General features: G+C 42.8%; 1 protein-coding gene and 1 long non-coding RNA gene across 6 annotated transcripts in view; one reads left to right on the top strand and one right to left on the bottom strand.

Moving 5' to 3' along the window:
* Positions 1–1,985: 1,985 nt before the first annotated feature.
* On the bottom strand, positions 1,986–21,131 carry LOC128339314 (uncharacterized). The gene is made up of 3 exons (XR_008312984.1): positions 20,933–21,131; positions 15,972–16,079; positions 1,986–3,249 (listed from the first exon to the last, which is right to left on the bottom strand). It is a non-coding gene; the product is annotated as an uncharacterized LOC128339314 (long non-coding RNA).
* The window catches only part of PCNT (pericentrin), a 153,641-nt gene continuing 132,850 nt past the window's right edge, over positions 2,584–23,374 (top strand). For 2 of the 5 annotated variants that reach the window (XM_053282993.1, XM_053282992.1), the window contains exons 1-3: positions 2,585–2,836; positions 12,563–14,149; positions 18,811–18,903. In XM_053282993.1, the coding sequence (XP_053138968.1) occupies positions 2,768–2,836; positions 12,563–14,149; positions 18,811–18,903 (1,749 nt within the window). In that variant the 5' untranslated portion in view covers positions 2,585–2,767. Of the gene's footprint in view, positions 3,400–12,562; positions 14,150–18,810; positions 18,904–23,374 lie in introns of all 5 variants that reach the window. The other 3 variants (XM_053282994.1, XM_053282995.1, XM_053282996.1) reach the window with 3 other exon arrangements.

Below are 23,374 nucleotides of genomic sequence, written 5' to 3'. Positions count from 1 at the left end.
AGAGAGAATGTGTGTGTGTGTGTGTGTGTGTGTGAGTGCACCAGTCAGACTTACCCTGAAGTCCATTCAAGATCTTTGGAAGCACCCCCCACACAAATTGGGTTTTGTCTTCCGAATTCTAGCTTGTCTCAATGTATTTCCAGGTTTTAAAATCCTGGTATTAAGCAAGCTATTCTTAAAACACAAAAGCAAATGCCAGGAGGGAGAGGTACTGACTTTACATAATCATTAACATGACAAGAAGAAAGCACTCTGTAGGAAGGCAAATAGAACTGCCTTGCTTAGGATGTGAAGAGTGGAAAACCTAGTTTTTAGGAAGCAAACTTGGAAAGTCATCGTTCCAAAACCTCTGTTTGCTCGTTAACTTTTTTGAACAATGCTTGTTTAAGGTTTTCGCTAGTTAAAAAGGGTTTTAAAACTGATGTAAAGCACACCACATGTTGGAAAAAAGGGAAGAAATCTGTTAGTGTATACAAATGCTCCCAGTCTAGGACACGAGATTTTGAAGGCAACATTTTGTTCCTCCCCAAGAAGCTCCCAAACACACACTCACACACTCCCCCCCCCATTGGCGACAAGGAAAACACAGAGGCATGCAATGTGAACCTGCACCAAAAGCAAAACCGGAGGGGACTCGGAGTCGGAAGAGACAGCTTCCCTCATGCCGGCGAGCGTAATTCGAAGTGGCTTGGCTGAACATTTACCCCTCGAGTTGGAAGCTATGTGTGGAGAAGCTCCTGCTGCTTGTCAGGAAACAAACTTCCCTAATTTTAGAAGAGCCCCTTCGCAAGATTTCTCGTTAACTGCCTCTCAAGAGAAGACCACTCTTGGTGGAGAGGGAGTAGTGATGTGCACGGTCCGGAGAAGTCCGGACCGGCACCAAAGGGGGGCCTTGTTTTTAGGGCGGGGAGGGCTTGCTTAGCCCTCCCGCCTCCTTGCCCCCGCCAGTGCCCGTATTTCCTAGTATAGGGGCGCTGGAAACCAGCCGCGCCCCCCGCCGCGGCGGCGGCGAAAGAACTCCCCATGCCAGCCCTCCCTCCCTCCCAGCTAGCTGGCCGCCCGCTCGCTCGCTCACCGTTCACCGGCTAGTAAACGAGAGGAGCTCCAGCACAGAGCTCCTCTCGTTTAGAAGGCCTCCCGCAGAATGGTGTTTTGCGCGCGCGCGCATGCGCGCACCGCAAAGCACACCATTCGCCGGAGGCCCGGTCTACCCGCCGGGAAAGGGCCGGGTAGACCGGGCCTCCGATCGCTGGGTAGACCGGGCCTCCGGCGAACGGCGTGCTTTGCGGTGCGCGCATGCGCGCGCGTGCAAAACACCATTCTGCGGGAGGCCTTCTAAACGAGAGGAGCTCTGTGCCGGAGCTCCTCTCGTTTTCTAGCCGGTGAACGGTGAGCGAGCGGGCGGGAGGGCAGCCAGCTAGCTGGGAGGGAGGGAGGGCTGGCATGGGGAGTTCTTTCGCCGCGGCGGCGGCGGGGGGGGCGGCTGGTTTCCAGCGCCCCTATACTAGGAAATACGGGCGCTGGCGGGGGCAAGGAGGCGGGAGGGCTAAGCAAGCCCTCCCACCCTTAAGGGCATACCCCCCACCCGGACCCGAACCAGGCAGGGCCGGACCGGTCCGGCAGTTCGGCCATTCTTTGGAATGGCCGCCGGACCGGTTCGGGCACACCACTAAGAGGGAGCGATAACTACACCCCACAAACTGCTTGAGAACCGGAAGACAACTGGCGCTTAAAGGCATCCTCTTCACCTCTTAATTGGCTGTTCTGAGACGGAGCCCGGTTTGAAATCCTGCCTATGATTGACGGCTCAGTCACAGCGGGAGCTACGGCGGGAAGAGAAAATAACCCAGCAGCAAGCGCCCCTCCTGCCCGCCTTTCCTAGCCAGTCTTTGGCATAAATATAGAAAGAGGCGAGAGTGACGTCTTCGTTGGGGCGAAAATGAGTGCTGCTAAAAAAACACACCAAAAAACCACTAGTGAAGAAATTTGGTAAACTTTCGTATTAATGTGTATTTTAACTTTATAAACACACAACGGCACAAGGCTTGCGCATGCAACAGAGCTGGGTTAGAGTTTGGGAAGGGATCTGATTTTTAATGGGGAATCCAATTCCAAGCCAACCTCAGCAGCCTCATCTCTAACCTACAGTATGGAGTACATTGCAGCGATTCTCGGCCTCTGTTGCCTACAATCTGGGGATAATTGTGTTGGCTCTGGAATTTATATCCGCAGGAGTATTTTTACATGTTTAAGAACTGGAGTGATGGTGGGAAAGCACATTTTCCACCCGAAATGAGACATGAGAGTCAATTTGAGCAGGAACGGCTGCCTTTGCTGGTACTTTTTGTTTGGGACAGGACGACGACATATCGGTATCCATTTACAGCTGCAATAAAATCCTCGCGTTCTTTGTTCTTCATAGGCAGCTTCTCACTTCCGCCTCGAGACGGGGGGGGGGAATAGCTCGAGTTTGCTGCAAATGTTACTCTAGAGCTTTCCTATCTCTGGGGCCGGCTCAGTCTCCGAATCTGTTATTGTCTGCTCCTCCAGAATCCCTATTGGTTACTTGGAACTGCCGGTCTCCAATAGTGGGGTGCGTAGGCAGGATTGACTCTCGGATATCGGAGGTGTTTCCTAATTGGACAACAAGTTTTGATGAGCAAGGCTATTGGCTGGAAGTTGTTTTTTGGTCTCTGGTGGTTGTGCGACAGTTGGAAAAGCCTTTCCGAAGTCTTGGAGGAACCCCCCACCCCCGGCTTCCCCAGGTATGGACGAGGAGGAGCGGGCAGCGACCGAGGACCGAAGCAGCAGCAGCAGCAGCGACGGCGTCCTGGAGGTACTCTTCTTTTAGTTGCTCTTGGGTTGGGTTGGTCCGGACTGCAGCCGGCGGGTCCCCTAGAGCTTTCTGGCTTCGTGGGGATGGTGGGTCTGTTCCCTCTGGAGGTAGATCAGCCAGAACTGGCCCGTCCAGGTGCAGAGCACCCCTCTCGCCTCGCTCTGAAGGGGGTGGTGGTGGCTGGCGGTGGCAGGAGCTGTAAATGTCCGGGGTGGGTGATGCACACCTGTTGTTCCCTGCCGATCAAGCCGTCTTATTCCGAGTCGGAGCGTTGGCCCATTTATTCCACATTGCAACATCTCACCCCAAGCATGCTTGGTATGATTTACCCACCCTGCAGCTTCAGATCTCCGGAAGGTCTTCATCGCCCGCTGCGTACTGTATTAGTTTACCCGGCAGTTGCCTGTGCTGAACTACAAAGAAACACAGTGTTTTGCTTTTTGTGAACTATGTTGGAAAACCATAACGTTTCACATACGACTGTTGGCAAGATTCATTTTGAACTGTTAATGTCCATTGTCCTAAGTTCACAATGAAGCTCATCAACCGTGACATGTAAAATGGTAAGTGGTGCACACGTTGATATCTTAAAGTTTTTCCCCAGTGGACTGGATAAAAACTATGCAGACCTCTTTCCTCCCCCCTGCCCTTTAACTTCTGAAGAATTGTAAGGAAAGATGCCTGATACCTGAACAGTGGAAATTCCTGTAACTTGCATTGAGAGAGAACATTTAAAGGCATACCTGAAGTTGTAAAATAGACACAGCTGTCTCTAGTGGGGTGAAAGGCTGGGGAGAATCAGCATGTGCTGGGCCTCCTTAACATCTCAATATACATTATATGTCTCTCACACACACCTTTGTTTTACATATTTGCATAACTCATTCCAAAATTTGCTTGCAACAAATCTCTTATTTTGAAGGAAGGACACTTTGATTCCCAGCATGACTGTATATTTATTGCAGGTGGCAGGCATTATTTGAACAAGGCATTCCACACTTTTGCATGAAGGCACAATTAATGCAACTTTTCCTCTCTCATTAAAGGACAAAGGCAAACAACTCTGTTTTTAAAATGGTGTGTGTGTGTGGGTGGGGGGACGACAACTCTGCACTAATAGGCCCCAGCCTAATTTTGTAGGTTAGCTGTACAATGAGGTGCAACATGTAAGCTGTGGGATGTATAACCCTTTGCTCCTGGTAGATAAAAACACCAGTGCAGTCCAGACAGTGCAGCTGCTAAGATGACCATCCAGTCATAAGAACGTAAGAACAGCCCTGCTCAATCAGGTCCAAGGCCCATCTAGTCCAGCATCCTGTTTCACACAGTGGCCCACCAGATGCTGCTGGAAGCCACAGGCAGGAGTTGAGGGCATGCCTTCTCTCCTGCTGTTACTCCCCTGCAACTGGTACTCAGAGGTATCCTGCCTTTGAGGCTGGAGGTGTCCTATAGCCCTCTGACTAGTAGCTGTTGATAGACCTCTCCTCCAGGAAGTTATCCAAACCCTTCTTAAAGTAATCCAGGTTGTTGACTGTCACCACATCTTGTGGCAGAGAATTCCACAAGTGGATTATGCGTTGTGTGAAAAGGTACATCCATTTGTTGGTCCTAGATTTTCCGGCAATCAGTTTCATGGGATGACCCCTGGTTCTAGTGTTGTGTGAGAGGGAAAAGAATTTCTCTCTCCACTTTCTCCACACCATGCATGATTTTATAGACCTCTATCATGTCTCCCCACAGTCTTTTTTTCTAAACTAAAAAGCCCCAGGTGCTGTAGCCTTGCCTTATAAGAAAGGTGCTCTGGGCCCCTGATCATCTTGGTTGCCCTCCTCTGCACCTTTTCCAGTTCAACAATGTCCTTTTTTAGAAGTGGTGACCAGAATTGTATGCAGTACTCCGAGTGTAGTCACACCATAGTTTTGTATAAGGGCATAATATTAGCACTTTTATTTTCAATCCCCTTCCTAATGATCCCTAGAATGGAATTGGCCTCTTTCACAGCTGTCACACATTGAGTTGACACTTTCAATGAGCTGTCCACCATGACCCTAAGATCTCTCTCCTAGTCAGTTACCAACAACTCAGATCCCATCAGTGTATATTTGAATTTGGGTTTTTCATCCCAATGTGCATCACCTTACACTTGCCAACATTGAAACGCATTTGCCATTTTGTCACCCATTCACCCAGTTTGGAGAGATCCTTTTGGAGCTACTCACAATCGGTTTTGGATTTCACTACCCGCAAGAGTTTAGTATTATCTGCAAACTTGGCCACCTTGCTGCTTACCCCTACTTCTAAATCATTTATGAATAAACTAAAAAGCACTGGTCCCAGTACAGATCCCTGGGGTCCATCATGTTCATGCTTCAGCCCCCTGTGTATCAAAGGGAACAACAATGGCCTACCTCACAGGTTTACTGTGAGGATGCAAGTGTGAAGAGGGTCTCTGCAGATTAAAAGCAGTATAAAGCCATGGCACCTCTCAGAAAGCAACAGCCAGAAGATATGGAACATGTTTCTTTCCTTTAGCTCTTGCTCAAAGATGTCTGCTTGAGCTGATCAGTGTTGTACTGCCTTCATTCCAAAAATCTACCTTGACTTCTGTGCTCTGATGGCAGAATTTGCTGCAAAGTAGTCCAATACTGAAGCTAATTCCTTATCAGTTGAGAGAATGGCCAGTCCATTCAGTCGCTCGAGACAGTTGTCTGTGGGTAGTTTAACTTAAAAAAAAACTTCATTCCACGGAAGGCACTGTGACAGGGCTTGTTAGGAAAATCCTGTATGCTATTGCTGTATTGGAGAAGGAACTGAGCCCTAGTGTTGTAAGAAGCTGTAGGGCTTGAAGAGCTGTTCTTGTTCCTTCAGAGATGACTTTGCATAGCACATTAAGTTCTGGGGAAAGGTCTCTACCATTGCGAGACTTTCCAACAGTGCATCCTCCAAATCCATGCACTGTTTGTTCAACGGATCATCTGGCATTTCTTGGCATCATACAAGAAACTAGAATTGTCAGCATACCCTTGCATCTGTTTGAAATTGTGTCATCCGTGACATGTTAGCCTGATTTACAATGGCCAGAAAGTAGCTGGTTTTGAATCTCTGGTGAAATCTCAGGCTTCTCTTCAGTGTTAGGTACACATTTTCTCTCTTGATTTCCCTAGCGTTTCTCTCTGAATTTAGGCTCAACATCAATCTCAGATGCTATTTCAGTTGCTGTGTTCTTGGCCGAGGCAAGTCCAATGTTCCTCTGTTTCTGCAGAAAGACACTGAGATCTTTGGTGTGTGTGGTAGCCACATCAGGCTACACTTCTTGGGACTGAAGTAACTGGCTTACTGTGTCTACAGCAAGAAGTGTACCACACAATAAATAATGGAAGCTTGCACTATGGAAATTTGATCACGTGTGCAGTCAAGAATAACTGCAAAGTATTTTGAACACCTTTTTAATTGTTTCCTTCACCTTCAATGCAATCAACAAAATTAACTCTTTTTGAATAGGAGGTTCAAGATAGTGGTCATGGATTTCTTTTGTGATGCTTTGGACACACTCTTGCATTGTAGGATGAAATTTAGCTAGTATCTCAATCAGCTCCAGAAAGTTACCATTGTCAGGCTGATAAAGTTTTGCATATGCTCCATGAAATGCAGAGTTATGATCAACTAGGTACTTCACAACTGCTAAAATATGTGTCAGCACTGCATGCCAATGTTTTTTCTCCTTATTTCTCGCGTCAGGGACTCATCTATGGTCTTCATTGCAGACAATTTTATCTTCATTTCAATCAACTTCGAGTTTAATGCATGCTCAGAATACTTCATGAGATCTCAACCTCTCACTGAGATGCTTCCAATCATTACAGCCTTCATGTGTCCTACTAGAGCCACACGATTTGCAACAGAAGCAAAAAACGGCATTGGCTTTATTTAAGTATACTAGCCACTCTCTTTCAACCCTTTCTCCATTGGGCAGTCTCAGTCTAAAAATCTTCTGAAAACTGTCAGTTGTCAGAATTCTTTGGGGAAAACATAGGTACAGCCAGATATTTGGGCAGGTCTTAGCTGTCTTATTTTCAAGTGAATCTGGCCAATTGGCTGGATCATGTAGACCTTCAGAAGAAATAGTGTCATCAGAGCTTTCACTTCAGCAGGCTGTGCATGTTCTGCACTATTGTCCTCCTGAGGTTTGGCAGCAGGATCTACAGTGCCATTGCAATCAGTCTATTAATTCAGTGTTTTCCTCAGCTACTGAAGCATGTTCTGTAAGTCAGATTTTCTCCCCAAAGAACCCTTCATTGTTATTCTACCTTCTCTTCCCCTCCCTCAGTTCTTTTTCTGCTCCCAAATCATATTTTCTCTACCTGTCAGTGGTATGCTTTGAAGAAGCAGAATAGTATTTCTCCATAAAATATGTTCGCTCCAATTACAGAATCATACTGACCAATGACATACTATGTACATTTTCTTGTACCTTTTGCTTTGTAAACTACTTTGAGACTTATACAGGACTATCTCAAATCTATCAGAACAAGTCTAGGAAGCCTTCAGATAGTCTCATTTTTAACAGTGCTTTGTGAAAGATTCCTTCTGCATGTAAAAGCAGGCAAAAAGGCTCTAACTCAGCCCACTCTCTCCATGGCAGAAAATGCAGTAGCATTATGAAATCCACTCTGCCCAGCCATTTCTGGACTCCCCCCCCCATTATGCTAATATTGGGCTGCAAAAGCAAGCAAGAAAGCAAACAAAAAAGCAAGCAAACAGCTCCCTACCCCCACCAAAATCCATCACCCTCTCTTCTTCCAAGCTGCTGATACTAATCAGAGGCATACTGGCCATAGCTAAGCTTCGGCTGCAGAAACAAGCCAGAGCAAGTATGTAGTTCTCCCTAAGGGTGAGGAGTTTGCTTGTTTCTTGCTCTTGCTTGTTTCCTCAGTGTGCCCTCTAATTCTCATGTGTGTACAGAATGAGTTTTGCTCTGGGCGGCAGTACCACGGCAGTGTATGTGCACATGCTTTCAGAGTTCAACCTTCCCAATTCAACCTGGGTAGAATCTAAACAACTCTCCCTCTTTACAAGCTGCTGATACTGTTTCCGTGCTCATCTGAGCCTCCTTGCACAAGCAAGCATCAGGCAGCCACTGTGGATGGTGGGCAGACAGCGATAACTACACAGGAGGAACAAAAGCAAATACAGATGATGATCAAACAAATGAAGGAGATGCGTTGGGAACAAATATGAATGGAGGAGTGGATGTTGGAAGCAGCAGCAGGGCAGCAGCCAGTCAGCCAGATAACGATTCTTGGCATGCAGAGAGCTGCTGTGTGTGTGACCCAACTCAGGACAGTAGAGTGTGTAGCTGCAGAGAGTGGGATGTTAAAGTGGTGGGGGAGAGAGTCACACCTCCTCACAGCCTTCACACCTCTGAGCAGCAGCAGCGACTGGGCTCACAGGAGAAAGCCGCAGGCCTGCAGGTGATTGGGGCGGGGCGGGTGTGCTCATGGTGGCCCCACGCCTCCTCCCAGGGGACAGAGAGCCAACCCACACCATCCCTGGCTGGCTTCACTGCTGTAATGGTGGAGGAAGGTGGGGAGGGGCTGGGGAGAGTATGCACATCATGCCTGCAGGCTGCATGCTCCCTCAGGTTGCCGGTGGTAGCCGCTTTGCCTGCTGTGGGGGCTGTCTAGGATCCAGGGAGAGAGCATGCATGGCCCGCAAGGGGCCACTGCATCCTTCCCAATTGGGACACGGCAGCTATTCTGGCGGCCTGGCCGGTGCAGCAGAGTGTGGAAGGAAAGGAAAAATGAAAGAGGTGGATGTGTGGGGCTGGGAGTGGTCAGCTGGTTCGCCCACACAAAGGATGGGCCTGAAAAGAGGTACAGTGATTTACTAGAAACAGGGACCAAAAGAGGGACACCACAGAGTCTTGCAGCCCCTTAAAGACCTACATTTATTGTGGCAAACGCTTTAATGTAGAAGTGTGCATGAAATGTGTTTGGTGTTCCGATTTGGAATGTTTCAACTGAAGTACCGGGAGCAACCCGGTCTATCGATGGAACAGAAGTGCTCTGTTTCACGATGTTCCAAGTGTTCTGTTTTAGTGTTTAAATTTCTAACATAGTCAGGGTTATGGTCAGCAAGAAGTGCTGGTGGTATTCTTCTTACTACTATTGCCACTGGTAAGAGCTGGCTTTAATTTACGTGTTAAAGTAACCTCTCGCTGCCCCCACATGCCACCCCTATGTTAAAAACACCCGGAACAGAGCAGTTCTGTTCCGAGGTTAGAACAGGGCCCCGATTTGAGGGGTTTTCTGTTCCATGCTTGAAACACTCAAACATCCAGTTCTGAGTCAGAACATTCCAAGCTTAGAATGCTCTGCATGTCTCTGCTTTCATGGACTATAGTTCACTTCATCAGATGCATGCATCTGATAGAAGTGAGCAATAGTCTAAGGAGGTGCAGGATTCTTATAGCACAGTCCTAGGATCTGAACACCCAAGTACATCTTATTGAGGATGCGGCTTGCTCCCAAGTAGTATTCATAGCATTCTAGCCTTAATCTGAAAACGAACATGGTTACCCCATCCAGTAAACAGGAATATTTGGATCATATGAAGCTTTAAAAAAAAAAATCCTTCCTATGGCACTGTAGTGGAAGCATATTGTAGAGGGAGGGAGGGGGAGGGTTATGTCTAAGGTCAAGGAGTATTTTTGTGAGCACTTCATGATTAGCCAAAGCTCCTGATCTATTACTGTGTTGATATCCATAATTATATGAAGTCTATACATTTGCAGTATAAATTTAGATGAGCCAACTTTGTATTTAGTATCTGCAGCCTAGAGTAGTTCATGCAAGGAAATGAAAAAGTAGACAGAGCAAGGATCAGGGGAAGCTTTTAAAAACATAAGGGAACTAATCTCCTTGGTACAGTTGTATATTCAAAGTTTTAGTGATATAGCCAAGTAAATTAGTGGTTTGGCTAATTATGCAAAAAATAACAAAACCAGAGAAGCCTGGAGACCATGTTGATGTTGTTTGCCCAAGCCCTAGCTACCAGAGTGATAAACTAATTTCTTCAATTCAAATTTGAAAGGTAGTTTGAAATACTATAAAATAACTCATGATATGAATAGGTACAAGTGAAAAGGGTCACTGTGTGATAGATGATCAATGAGAGTGTATGCTAGTTTGTATGGGTCACTTGATTTTTACAATGATACATTTTAAAAGAGGCAGAAGCACAACAGTGGACCTTTCTGAAAGATGGTGGGGATCTTGCCCTGCAGTTTATCTGTAATCCTTGTAGGCTCTCAAGTTGTTCTCTTTTGGGGTGTGGAGTCTTGGGCTAGTCTGGGCTGACCACAGCGATCAGGAACACTGTAGGAATGTATCCAATCCCTGAAATAATTGCAGGGTAAAAGGTAAAGTGTGCCATTGAGTCGGTGTTGACTCCTGGTGACCACAGAGCCCTGTGGTTGTCTTTGGTAGAACATAGGAGGGGTTTACCATTAGATATGCTTTTTAAATGATTACATGATCAACCTTAGTGCTGGCAAAGGGACAATGGAAAGACGACTGTTGTATAACACACAGGGCTAGAATTGTTAGAAATGGGTAACATTGAGAAGTCCCACTTTCCTCGATGAGGATTTCTACTGGTTTTCTTTTAACAGCCTTGCAAATAATTCTACAAAAGTTACTAACCCTCAATCAATCAATAACCCACAACATTTTCTAACTGCCTATTCATATTCCTGCTTACATATGTATTAGTCATATGTGGAACATTTGACAGTCTGGAAGAATGTCCCCAGGTGACCAGGCAAAAATCACAACCTATATTTTGAATTATGATGATTGAGGAGTGGAGAACTGTAAAAGGAGGAAAATTGAGTCCTGTATGTACATCCATCAGAGGCACTCAACCAGCTTATTATATAAGTAAAACTGGCAGAGAGCCAACATATGGAACTTTGCCTATAATCACCATGTTTTTAAGTGGGTTGGGAATAAATAACTACTTGTCTGCGGCTGTGTGCGTTGCTTTTGGAGTATCATGCTGTTGCCTTTTCAAGCTATCTGCATCTTTCTAGCATGCATTATATTTCCAAAGTTGGCCATTCTTGACAGTGCACATCCTAAACAGGATAGAGATGCTGACATCGAGAGCAGTTATTGGGGGATGCAGCAGAGAGACTTCTCTGAACTCAGCCAGAGCCCCGTTGAGCAGTAGACTGTCCATACAGGGAGCAATTTTCTGCTGTTCTCCCCTGTCCTGTAAGTGTTATTTGCCTTCCAAACCTTCAGGGATGTATTTTTGGAAGGTGGAGAGTAGTAAAAGTCACTCCCTGCCCGCATGTGCCTACACCACTGCTTGACAAAAACATGGTGAGTTAAGAGCAGCTTCTTGGCATGTGGATGCAGCTCTGCTGCATCTTCTGATGGCTGCTCTGGATGTTGGCCACTGTTATTAAAATGTAGTATCCTCTCTTGGATTGAACTCTCATTATTTGCTTACTGCATTGCTCATTTGTGTCTTGTAGCTCTCTTCCTTCACTTCTCCCCTCTTCCCCAGCTAATGTGTAGTTAGTACTGTGAAAGCAGTAATATAGTGTGGTACAGGCTGGACAAAAGAGAGATGACCAAGTAGGATAAGCAGATTATTAATATGACTTCTCAGTAGTCATTACTACAGTTCTAAAGACCTTAACTTGAAGGAAACACCATAATTCCTCCCTGGAGTCTTTGGCCAGAATCCAAAGAATTGCCTCACTTTCTTCCTAAATTACTAGTCTTTCAGGATTATATTTATTAACCTGCCTTTTCTCCAAAGAGTTAAGAGGAACATTCATGTTCCCCCGTTTCCTCACAAGAACCTCACAAGATAGGCAGGGTAGTGACTGTCTTGAGGTCACCTAATAAACTTTGTGACCTTGGGAGTCAAAACTGGGTCTCCTCCAGGCCAACATTTTAGCTACTATTCTGGTTCAGAGGCCCAGAATCCCTCCCCCTGCCCACTTACTCTTTAAGCTCCCTTGATGTCAAAGAGGAGTTTGGGGACTGGGTGTATCATACAAATAAGTAGTTGTGGGTAGGGGAAGAATACCATACCCAAACCATATGGGTCATAAGTAGTATGGATGAAGTTTAGCTTATACTTCAATGGGGAAAATTAAACTGCTGCACTTGTCAGCACTTGTGTGGGCAAAATTTATCCTTCACTTTTGTTTACTTTAGGGGTTTTCACGAGGCCTTGTGCCCGGACTGAAAATATATAAATAGTGTGTATATTGTATTAATACACAATAATTTGTATGCACATTATTTAAGTGGAAGAAGGACTCGAAGGACTCTACAAATGCACTGCCAGTTTATAAAGGCTTGTGTGTTATATTTGTTGTGAATATATTTTCAGTCATAGCATAAGTGCTTGTGAAAACCTTTAAGGTAAATATATATAAGTGTAGGCTTTGCAAGGATAAAGGCAGGCAGTTTAGGAAGCTCTGCATAAAAGCAGTTATTACAAAGTGTGCTTTGTGACACTTCACTAATATCTTATTTGTTTTAAGAATATCTGTTAGACATTGTTGTACATATGTAAGGGAAAGCTAAATATACAGTGAAGTTTTCTGAACATATTAAAGTAAACATATTGAAGAAACATGAAATATTTTAAAGACTTGACAATACTGGGACTAATTTTTCATTTAATGAACTTTTTCTTCAGGAAGAAGAAGCAGCTGTGGAGCTAAAAAATATAAGTTCTGTGAAGATGGAAGAGCAGGGCTCCAGGGGAGACACTTTGATAAGTGTATTGGAAGGAGCAAACCAAAACATAAATAAAGCCAAAGCCCAAAAAGACACTGAAAGCTTTGAATCTGGTAGCTACTTAAAAGATCAAGTGGTGGAATTAGAACTAAGGGCTGTTGTTGAAGACAGAGATAAATTAGCTGAATGTGTTGTCTCCACAGTGAAGCAGGGACAAGCAGGCACATTTAGCAGTCCTGAACATACACACCTTGAAAATGTTTCATGGAATGCATCTCAATATGGAAGTGTTCTGGAACCTAGCATTGAGGAGGCAATAAGTTATTTTGATGAGCATAGGCATTCCAACAGTTTGCTACAAGAGACTTCAAATGAAAGTGAGCTCAGTGTAAATTTAATTTCATTTTTGTCAGGATATTCTTCACCATGGAAGGAAATAGAAGAACATAAATATATAGGTAATGGTCAGAATGACTTGTTAATAAGAGAGACTGGTATGATTAATCCTGTTTGTGATGAAGGTTTAGTGTTTGACAAGGTTTTTCAAGAAGAACAAAGGGATATGACTGCTGAAGTTTCAGTTATTCAGTTAAGAGAACAAGAAGCATATCTTGATTCTGAAGAGATTGACAGCCAAAAAATGAAGGAGATGGAACCAGAAAAAAGAAAGCAAAGAGAAAACAGTGATCTAGCAACTTGTGTTCAAGAATTCAGATGTATAGTGCCAGACTTAACATCCCTTCCCTGGGAAGGAATGGTAAAGGACCTCCAGCAGGAAAAAGAAACTTTAATGATGCAGTTGAGAGTACAGGAACAACTGGTGAAAGATGTTCAAGAGCAAAAGACAGCCTCTGATTCTGTGACTAGTGAAGTTCAGTCTCTGTTTGGAAGACAGCTGGCTGTTTTGCAGAGGCAAAGGGATCAAATGCAAGTCCAGGTTGATATTCAGAAGGCCAGAAACAAGACTCTTTCTGAACTACTTGGTCAAAAAGCAGTTTTAGAAAAGGTCTTACTAAAAGAACAAGAAGATTTCAAATTGGAAGTTAATAAAAAGGAACAAACCTTACTAGGTTTGAATAAGGAAAAATCAATCTTAGAGGAAGAACTTCTTTCAGTAAGGCATAGTCTAATGAAAACAGAAGAAGCTTTGGAAGAGAGTGCTGACAAAATAATGATACTTGAACAAACTGTAGATGAGCTTGATGTGAAAACCAAAAGCATTCAGGAATCTAAAGAATCTGAAAGACTAGAATTTGAAAAGAAATTAAAAGCCAGTAATACAGAACTACAGAAGCTTAGCACTAAAATGACACTAAAAGAAAAGGAATATCTTCAGAAGACATACAAACTGAGTGAAGAAGTTGCTTGCTTAAAGGATATTAAGTCAAAGCTTGAAACTCACTTAGAAGAGACCCTACAGAAGTCGGTACAGAATGTAGAAGCGATACAGTGTGAGATGGGAAAACTTCACAATGAGGAAATTAGTAAAATAGTGTCTCATCATCATTCTGAGCTTACGGATCTGAAACGACAACACCAGAATGCAGTAGGTTTCTCTACTAGCAAAGGAGCCAACTACTTTCTAACAGTAGACCGTTATGAATTTTTTTGTTGGGGGGGAAATCAGTATGTCCCATTGTTTGCATTTCTGTTGACTAGTTTAACTGAAACTATTATACACTTTGCTTGTTATTTTCTTTAATAATGCTCTTGTTGGCAGATTATGATTCCAGCTAGGCCAGTGGCTGCTCATACTGGTGTAATGTCAGTATAGCACACTTGGAATCCTACATGCTCCCAGCCAGGGTTGATTTGATTTAAATCAAGTCCATTCAAATCATAATTTAAATAGCTCTACAGGACTCAATTTTAACAATTTAAATTAACATTTAAGCCACCAGTCAGGAAGATTATTCTCATTAAAGTATGTTCTTACATAGGAAGCTGCCATATACTGAGTCAGACCATTCATCTATCTAGCTCAGTATTGTCTACAGACTGGTAGCAGCTTCTCAGAGGTTGCAGGCAGGAATCTCTCTCAGCCCTATCTTGGAGATGCCAGGGAGGGAACTTGAAACCTTGTCTTCCCAGAGCAGCTCCATCCTCTAAGGGGACTATCTTTCAGTGCTCACACTTCATCTCCCATTCATATACAACCAGGGCAGACCCTGCTTAGCTAAGGGGACAAGTCATGCTTGCTACCACAAGACCAGCTCTCCTCTCCTACTTGTCTAATATAACCTTAATACATATTCAGGAATGGATGTAGGTATCATTTTTAGAAGGTACATAGGAAACTGCCATATACTGAGTCAGACCATTGGTCTATCTAGCTCAGTATTGTCTTCACAGACTGGCAGTGGCTTCTCCAAGGTTGCAGGCAAGAATCTCTCTCTGCCCTATCTTGGAGAAGCCAGGGAGGGAATTTGGAACCTTCTGCTCTTCCCAGAGTGGCTCCATTCCCTGAGGGGAATATCTTACAGTATCCATGCTTCTAGTCCCTTTCATATACAACCAGGGCAGACCCTAATTAGCTAAGGGGACAGGTTTTGCTTGCTACCACAAGACTAGCTCTCCTCAGCCTAAGAGTTTATGGGGTAAATGCAGGGGGGGGAGTCTTTTGCCATGCAAGGAGAGCCACAACTGAGCTCTTATAGGAGCTCACTTCATAGAACTCAGAGATGGGGAACAGGCATGGAAAGTTTGACCCCCACCAGGGAAATGGTAGAATTAAAAACTCACCTTTTCCATTTGACTGGCAACAGTCTAGTCAGACAAAAGTATCATACCAGTACTGATGCCCAGGCAGGATGAGAATCCATACTTGGCACTTTATAAAGCAGCTGTCTAACCACATCACAGTAACAGAAGGGACACATCGCAATAAACTTCTTTTCCACCTACCAGCCTGTATATGCAAGATCAATACGGCTGCACAAGGAGCCTTACTCTGTGGAATAGCACAGGTTTCACACGTATGATGTCTTAGGTTCAAAAGCTGGACATCATTTGCTAGAATTGGTTGGGAGAATTCTCACCATCAAGACACACTTAAGAGAATGCAGCAGCTGAGCCAGTTAGAGGGAACACTACATAGGGTATAGCAGGACTGAACAACTTTGCCCCCCCCCCACTTCCTGCTGTTGGACTACAACCCCCATCATCAGCCAGAGTAGCAGATACGGATGATGGGAGTTGTAGACAAACATCTGCACAAGGGCTGAACATATGCAGTCTTAGGCTGATTGGTTAGCTCCCTTCTGTGTCACCCAGCTCTTCCCCCACCTTCTAGTCTCAGCTGACACCACTTTTGGTGGGATACACACTTGCAGCAGTGACATGTGCAGGCATATTCTCTTATCCCTCACCTGTTGATTACTTGTGTTGACTTTACATCCCCGGATAGGGTACTGGTTAAAAAGTTCCTTTTGGTGGTGTATGTATGTAATACATACAAATGTCCTGAGGCAGGATACCTGTAAGGGTTGTTCAAAGGTAGGCATTAGCAATCTGTTCTTCCTGTATTAAAGGCACAACAGTGCCCCTTTAGTTAAGGAGAATACAAAATAAAAAATAAAAAAAAAATCCACCATTATAAGCCTCAAAAGTCTATTGCTTATAAATGACATCTCTTGAGTTAACTTGAAATTTGGCATGTATAATCTTCCAGATGTGGTCTATAAATATTCCTAATTTCAAATTGATCTGATAAATTGCCACAGGTACAACAGGTTAAAAATGTGCTGAAAATTCACACACTTTCTGCCCAAGTTTTAGACAGGCATTACTTACTACTTTCACATTTTGATGAAAATGATTGGTGTAATCTGTTCTGGTTTTGTCTAGAAGACAATTCTTTATTAGTTATGACTTTTGAGCAGTGGTTCAAAAGTTATTAAAATTTTCCTGCTCCTTTAAAGCCTGTGGCTACCAAGTGCTGATGAAGTTATACAGAGCGTGGCCTGTTTGACAGTGAAGCCACAATGCTGACATATTTGCCTGTACTCTGACATTGGCAGGGGGAGTCAGCTAATGGTTTTTATTGTGAGTGCAATGACTATTCCATTAATTATGGAATATACACTCTAAAGGAAGTGGGGGACATGAGATGGACAGGTGAAGAATGTCAGGTGAGTAGTTAGCACTGTGGGGGGGGGAAGCAGAAGTGTGAGAGATGAATTTGAAAATACATTTACAGAGAAACACACAAACACACACATACCAAGTCAAAAACAAATGGATGCAGGCAGCACATGCAAACACCACATGTGCACAAACATGCATACAAGCGCATACACATGCAGACAGATGGGTTTTTAAAATCATCAGTTATGTTCTAAGGCCAGGCTGTCTGCACGTGCCAAATGCCTGTTCTCCATACGTCCCATCACTACAGTAATACAGTTCCCTCTTGTGTGTTCTACATGTGCATGGTTAGGCCAGAGAGCTACAGCGCCATGTCCACATCCTATCATCTGGCTTCCTTGCCAGGAGTTTATATACTGCTGTTGGTGTGTTGTGATTGGGTGTGGAATTGGTCTGAATATTATGGTTTGTTATGGGAGGAACCGAGGAAGTGTGTGTTTTGACTTCATTGAGTTCAGTTAAGTGTTTTGCTTTGCACCTCTTGCCAGCATAATTTATGCTGACATACAGGGGCCAGGAGCAGAGTGCCAGGAAGTTTAGAATTCAAATTAAGCCTGTGTCTCCCTTAGACTTCCTCCCAGCACTGCCTGTTTTCTGCCCCTTCACCAGCAGAGTTTTGCAAGCATAATGCTACACCTGCATATTCCTGGTGTGACACTGTTGTAATTCCAGTGGTCAGTGTGACATTGCCGACATACGGGACATGCACCAAATACTAAGTGCTTCAGCTGATATAAATTGAGCATAGGGTTGTGTCTTAAGATGCAAAGTAAGGATGCTTGGAAGATTCAAGGTTGTGCCAATTGGTTAAGATAAGCAAGAATCTTGCATCTACTTGAGGACCATGGAGCAATTAATTCCTTCATGTGGGTTTAAAAAGAAAATTTAGACTAATGAGTTGAGCTGAGTTGGCTTTTTGTAAGCATTGCTCAGGTAACTGGAATTTTGTGGTGGGTAGGAATAGAGGGGAGAAGCCTCAATCCTAATCACATTATAACACAGGAAGAAAGTAAGTTCATTGGTTTGCAATGCAAATCTGTTTTGAATACTGTTTAGGATACTGTTTCATATGGGTGTGCATACTCTGATTTTTTATGTTCAGTTTGAATTCAGGCCATATTTGAACTGCACCACCAGTCTGTGAACTGGTTTGGTTGAACTGACCAACTGGTCTGGTCTGTTCGTTCGTTCAAGCTGGCTCACACCAGTTTGACAGTCCGAGAGGCTATGCTTGCAAAGGGGAATCCTACCTTTAAAAGGTTTCTAAGAGCAGCTTGGGGCAGCAGCGAGAGGGCACCCTTAGAAATATGGGGTTAATGATCCTCCAGCAGTGGTGTGGTTCTGGTCTCTGCAGAACCTACTTTAAAAATATTTCTCACCCCACCTTCCCCCTGACCACCCTTAGATGCCTTTTAAAGGCAGGATTCCCCTTTGCTTGTAAAGGGGAATCTCATTGAATTTACCTTTACAAGCATAGCCCAGATTTGGTCCAGTTTGATTGTCATTTTCTCTTAAAAGTATGTTCTCCTGGAGGCTGGTTTGTGATTGACCCGTCAAACCTGCCCAGTTTGTTGAGGACTGGTTCATGCACCCCCTATTATTTATCTCCTTGTGGGACTGGTTCATGGGAATATTTTAGTCTACACTTAGACTAGGACTGTCTGAATCCACCCCTACAACATAATCTCGTGAGAGGTATGCTCTTGCATAGCTCTGCCTGATCAAAAAAATGTTGGGAGGAGATCATGCAGAGCAGGCATACATCATGCATGAGGTATATTTGGTGGGGACGCAGTGTGCACAATCATGGTTATCTGTTTGTGGGCTTCCTAGAAGCTTTTGCTTGGCCACTTTTGGAAATGGGATGCTGGTACAGTGAATGCTTGGCCTGATCTGGCTGGGGTCTTATGTTTTTATGCACAGCATAATAAGAACATAATTGTTAGGCTAGAGTGTAGGCTAGCCTTAGATTTGGCGTTTTTGCAGGTAAACATCTGATGGGTATGTAGACTTCTACAATAATTGAAAAATCTCTTCTAAAGCTTTTATCTCTGTTTTCAGACTGAACTATTAAATGCAGAAATTAGAGAGAGAATGGAAAACCAGCAACTGCTAGAAGCTGAACAAAAAGAACAGATTGGAGTAATTAAGAAGGTATTGAAGTAATTGTTTTATATTTGTGTTATAGCTCTGTTTATTACTACTGTATCCACTATCGAAGAGCACAGTATAATAGCTCTTCATATTCCCCCTACCTCACCATTCCAAAGATATAGGTGGGGAACCCAGAGAAGTTATTTCTTAGTGGAACGGCTTTTCTTTTTGATTTCCTTGAATCAGATGATCTTTTCTAATGCCTTAGTAAGAAAAGAAGCAGAGATGGTAGTTGTGAAGATCCTAATCTATGCTATACTGCACAGATTTTAAAGTATATTCTGCTAAGACTTCAGTGTGCTTTGAATCCATAGCAGGAAGTACTTCAGTGGACCTAGTAAGGAGATAAGAGACTTGTTTGGATAGCCCTGGACATATTTCCTTAGTAATCCAGAACTCTTGTTACAGTACTGATGTTTCTTGCTCACAAAAAATTTAATTTACTGTCACAGTAGAATTGATTTTCTATCTCCAAATAAATAATGTAAGTTTCTATAAAAACATTAAGTAAACATGTTTTTATAATAGCTTCTACTGGACAGATAAATGTGCTTGCATATGTGAGCCATGGATATAAATCACCAAGGAAAAGACCAATTTAAATCAAGCTTCCATTTTGAAATTTAGAAGTTTTCTGAACAAGCATGCATTCCAACATGTTGCTCTTAACTATGAGAACATATTGGTTTGCACCTAAAAAGAGCCTTTATGTAACTTAAAGGCATAATTTCAAGCCTTTGGCCATTCAGCCCACATGCCTGTTCTGGAGAACTCTGCTTATATTCTATACAAGGCAAGGATACTTAAGCAATATCACTTATTTGAAAGCATAGGCTAAAACTTCAGTCCTATGCATGCTCATCTGGAAACAAGTACCACTGAACAAAAAAACTTGCTTCCAAATAAACAAATCAGAATTTCCCAGAATAGGTGACAGTTAGGCAATAGTGTTTTTCATGAAATAGAAAGTATATCACACTGCTAGGTTGATAGATATTCATAAATGGTGCTATATAAATGATAATTTAAGAACTGAACATATTGTAGAGCTCAGGTAGTTATAGGCATAATAGAGAAGTACAATTTCTTTGGTATGGTCTTAGAAAATGATCCTGGAAGTTGGGGCGGGTGCATCACATTGCCTTAGTGATTTGTCAAGTCATAATGTGAGCACACACACTGATGTGCTTTCAGTTTTCACTTGTGCCCTAAAAGGTGTGGAAATTGCAAGTTAAGGTGTCCATCTTGAGTTCTGCACCATCTAAGTTGTAAAGACTTTATACAGTCTCATGTATTATGCTGATTTAGAAGTGAGGCCTCATGTACCTCACCATCATTCACTAGTTCATGGCCTTACTTGTGAGTGGACAACTTAAAACAAACACAGGGAATGAACCTGATCCAAAAGGTAACTAAAGTAATAGAATTTTATTATAAAATCAGGAACTGTAATACAGTCCTAGATTAATAACATATCTACAAAAATATAAATGGATGTTTTAATAATAAGTTAATGGTACTTCATAAGAGATACTCAAAGTTTAACAGATTTTTTTTAAAGAGTCATAGTATATAAGAAGTCCTCAAACACATGCTGGTTAAGTCATTAATTCTTGTATCATGAAGGTATGACATGCTGACTGAACAGGGGCATAGCTATAATTGAGCAGATGGGTTCAAAGGACCTGGGGCCCCCAGCTCCACCCCCCCACCTCAACACTTTCTTCATTATCTCCCTCACAGAGGGACATACAGACCCTCCCTCCCTTAGCTGCACCCCTGTGACTGAATCATGTAATCTTGTAGTTCCTGTGAACTACAAGTGGTGGTATATATAGTTCTTGGGATTCCTTATAAAGTCAGATTCATTTCAACCTCCAGTCTTCCTTAGTGACTATTTCCATATATTATTCTCACAAGGACAGTATGCCTCTAAACTCTATGAATAAAATAGCCCAATTCTGTAAAGATTACTTACATCTCCTATTATACTCCTCACCTAATAAGATAAAGAAGGGAACAAGCTTACCCTTCTGCTCTAAAGAAACTTTGATGATCTTTCCAAGGTCTCTTCTTCATTCAGAAATCCACCTGCTCATCTTTCTTCCATAGGGTGTTATGCCCTTATTATAAAAGTTTAAAACTTAGAGCCACTTATCTGTATAAAGTAACTTAAAATTCCAATTTCTTGTAGAGAGTTTACAGAACAGTGAAGTCAACCACACCTATCTTCTTTTATCTGTACTTCAAGGCCCTTTCAGCTGTTCCTTATATAGTAAATTATAACATGCCCCTCCTTGCAAAAGTTTGTTTGTTAAAGGAGCCATGCTCTTATACTATAAAAAGGGGAAGATCCTATTAAAATCTTATGTTATGGACTATAGAGTAAAAATCCAATATGTATCTAATCACCATTATACAAAATTACGATATTCGCAGTTAATATAATTACAAAATTTAAAAATAAGAATATGAAAAATGATAAGTTACAAAGTACAATACCCATCACCATAAATCACCAAATATACAATCTATATATCTAATGAATTACAACCATACATATAGTGCAGGGATTCTCAAACTTGGGTCCTCAGGTGTTATTGGACTTCAACTCCCATATCCCCAGCCTCAGTGGCCTTTGGTTGGGGATTATGGGAGTTGAAGTCCAATAACACCTGAGGACCCAAGTTTGAGAATCACTGATATAGTGTAACCAAATAATTGTTCACAATTACAATGGCAAGGAAAACAAAATTAGTGAAATTAGTTAATCTGAACATTCCTACATTGCTGCCATCCAGTCTCTTCATTTGGACCAAAAGGCATGACTCTTTGTAGTTGCTATATCCAATACACCTCTCTTTGCTGTAATTTTCTAGAGAGATTATTATCAGAGGCTCGTACCTTCTCTATGTACCAACATTTCAATTATTTTTCACTATGCCCATACTCCTTAAAATGATGAACCAGGGGTACCAGAACCTTTCTTCTTCTAATATAGCTTTAATGTTCCCCTATACATGTCTTGATCATTCTGGCTGTCATTCCAACATATAAGAGTTTTCATGGACATTGAATAAAGTATATAATCCCCTTGCTACTGCAAATAAAAAAGTCATGAATCCTACAGTCTGCCATTCCTAGGGTTCTGAAATTTGTCTAATTTCATAGAGTTTGAGCAGACATTACACTTGCCACATGGGTGTTGCCGCTGGGTCTGGATCCATCTATAGTACTTATCTCCAGGGTTTTATCCTTTCCCACTTTACTGTGTACCAATATGTCTTTCAAACTGTAGGTACATCTATAAGTAAAGTAGGAATGTGCAAATTGATTAGGGTACAAATAGATTTGTACCCGAATCTAGCTGATTTGGGTGATTTGGAGACAAAACAAATTACCCCTGTGGTCTGTTGGCTAGATTTGGGTACAAATCGAATCGTGCCTGATTTGATTCGGATTAATTCAAGATTCGCATCTCTCCTATTAATTCCCCCAGATACCCAGCATTCATTTAAAAAGAAAGCTAAGCTCTAGCCCTTGTAGAAGTGGAGTTATGGAGCAAAATGTGTGGTCACTATTTTTCAAGTGTTTGAATTCTTTGGTGTATAATAACTTCCCCTCAATGAATCCCTATGAGGATTCATTACACACCTTCATTTCTTCTATTCATTTTGACTGCCTTTTTGACAGTGCCAACTGTCAACTGCCATGTGCCAACTACACCCCACTCCCACCCGCAAGGCAGTGGGATATTACTCAGTTTATGTCCTAGGATTTTTTCAAGTGTTTAGGCTCTTTGGTGCCTATGAGGATTCATTACACACCAAAGAGTCTAAACACCTCAAAATGTCCTAAAATATAAACTGGGTACCCAATGGCTTGTGGGTTGGGGGGTAGTTTGAACATGGGATGCCACTAATTCCCCACCCCCCACTTGCAAATCAGTGGGGTCAAAATGAACAGAAGAAATGAAGGTGTGTAATGAAGACACCAAATAATCTAAACATTTCAATATTCCTAAAAATTAAAATGAGTACCCCACTGCCTTGCAGGTGGGGAGTGTAGTTGGCACATGGCAGTTGATAGTTGGCACTGTCCAGTGACAGTCAAAATGAACAGAAGAAATGAAGGTGTATAATGACTCCTCATAGGGATTCATTATGAGGAAAAGTTATTATACACCAAAGGATCCAAACTCTTGAAAAATAATGACTGCATATTTTGCTCCATAACTCCACTTCTGCTGGGGATCTGTGTTAGGGTTAGGATATGGCAACTTTGAATCCCCATTGTTTCCTATGGCAGAAATGTTCAAAATAAGTAAAAACTAAAAAAAAATAATTAAAAGTCAACCAAGTGTCTCTCTGCCTTGAAATTTGGGTGGTAGGTGGCACCCATGGGGACCTACCCATCATCCAAATTTGGTGCCACTAGGACCTTGTTAAGTGGTCCGAATCGGTCTGTAAAC

Source organism: Hemicordylus capensis, chromosome 1 (assembly GCF_027244095.1).
Source record: "Hemicordylus capensis ecotype Gifberg chromosome 1, rHemCap1.1.pri, whole genome shotgun sequence".
NCBI classification, from domain to species: domain Eukaryota; kingdom Metazoa; phylum Chordata; class Lepidosauria; order Squamata; family Cordylidae; genus Hemicordylus; species Hemicordylus capensis.
The sequence above is the reverse complement of the archived record's forward strand: the minus strand, read 5'-3'. Positions and strand labels throughout refer to the sequence as shown.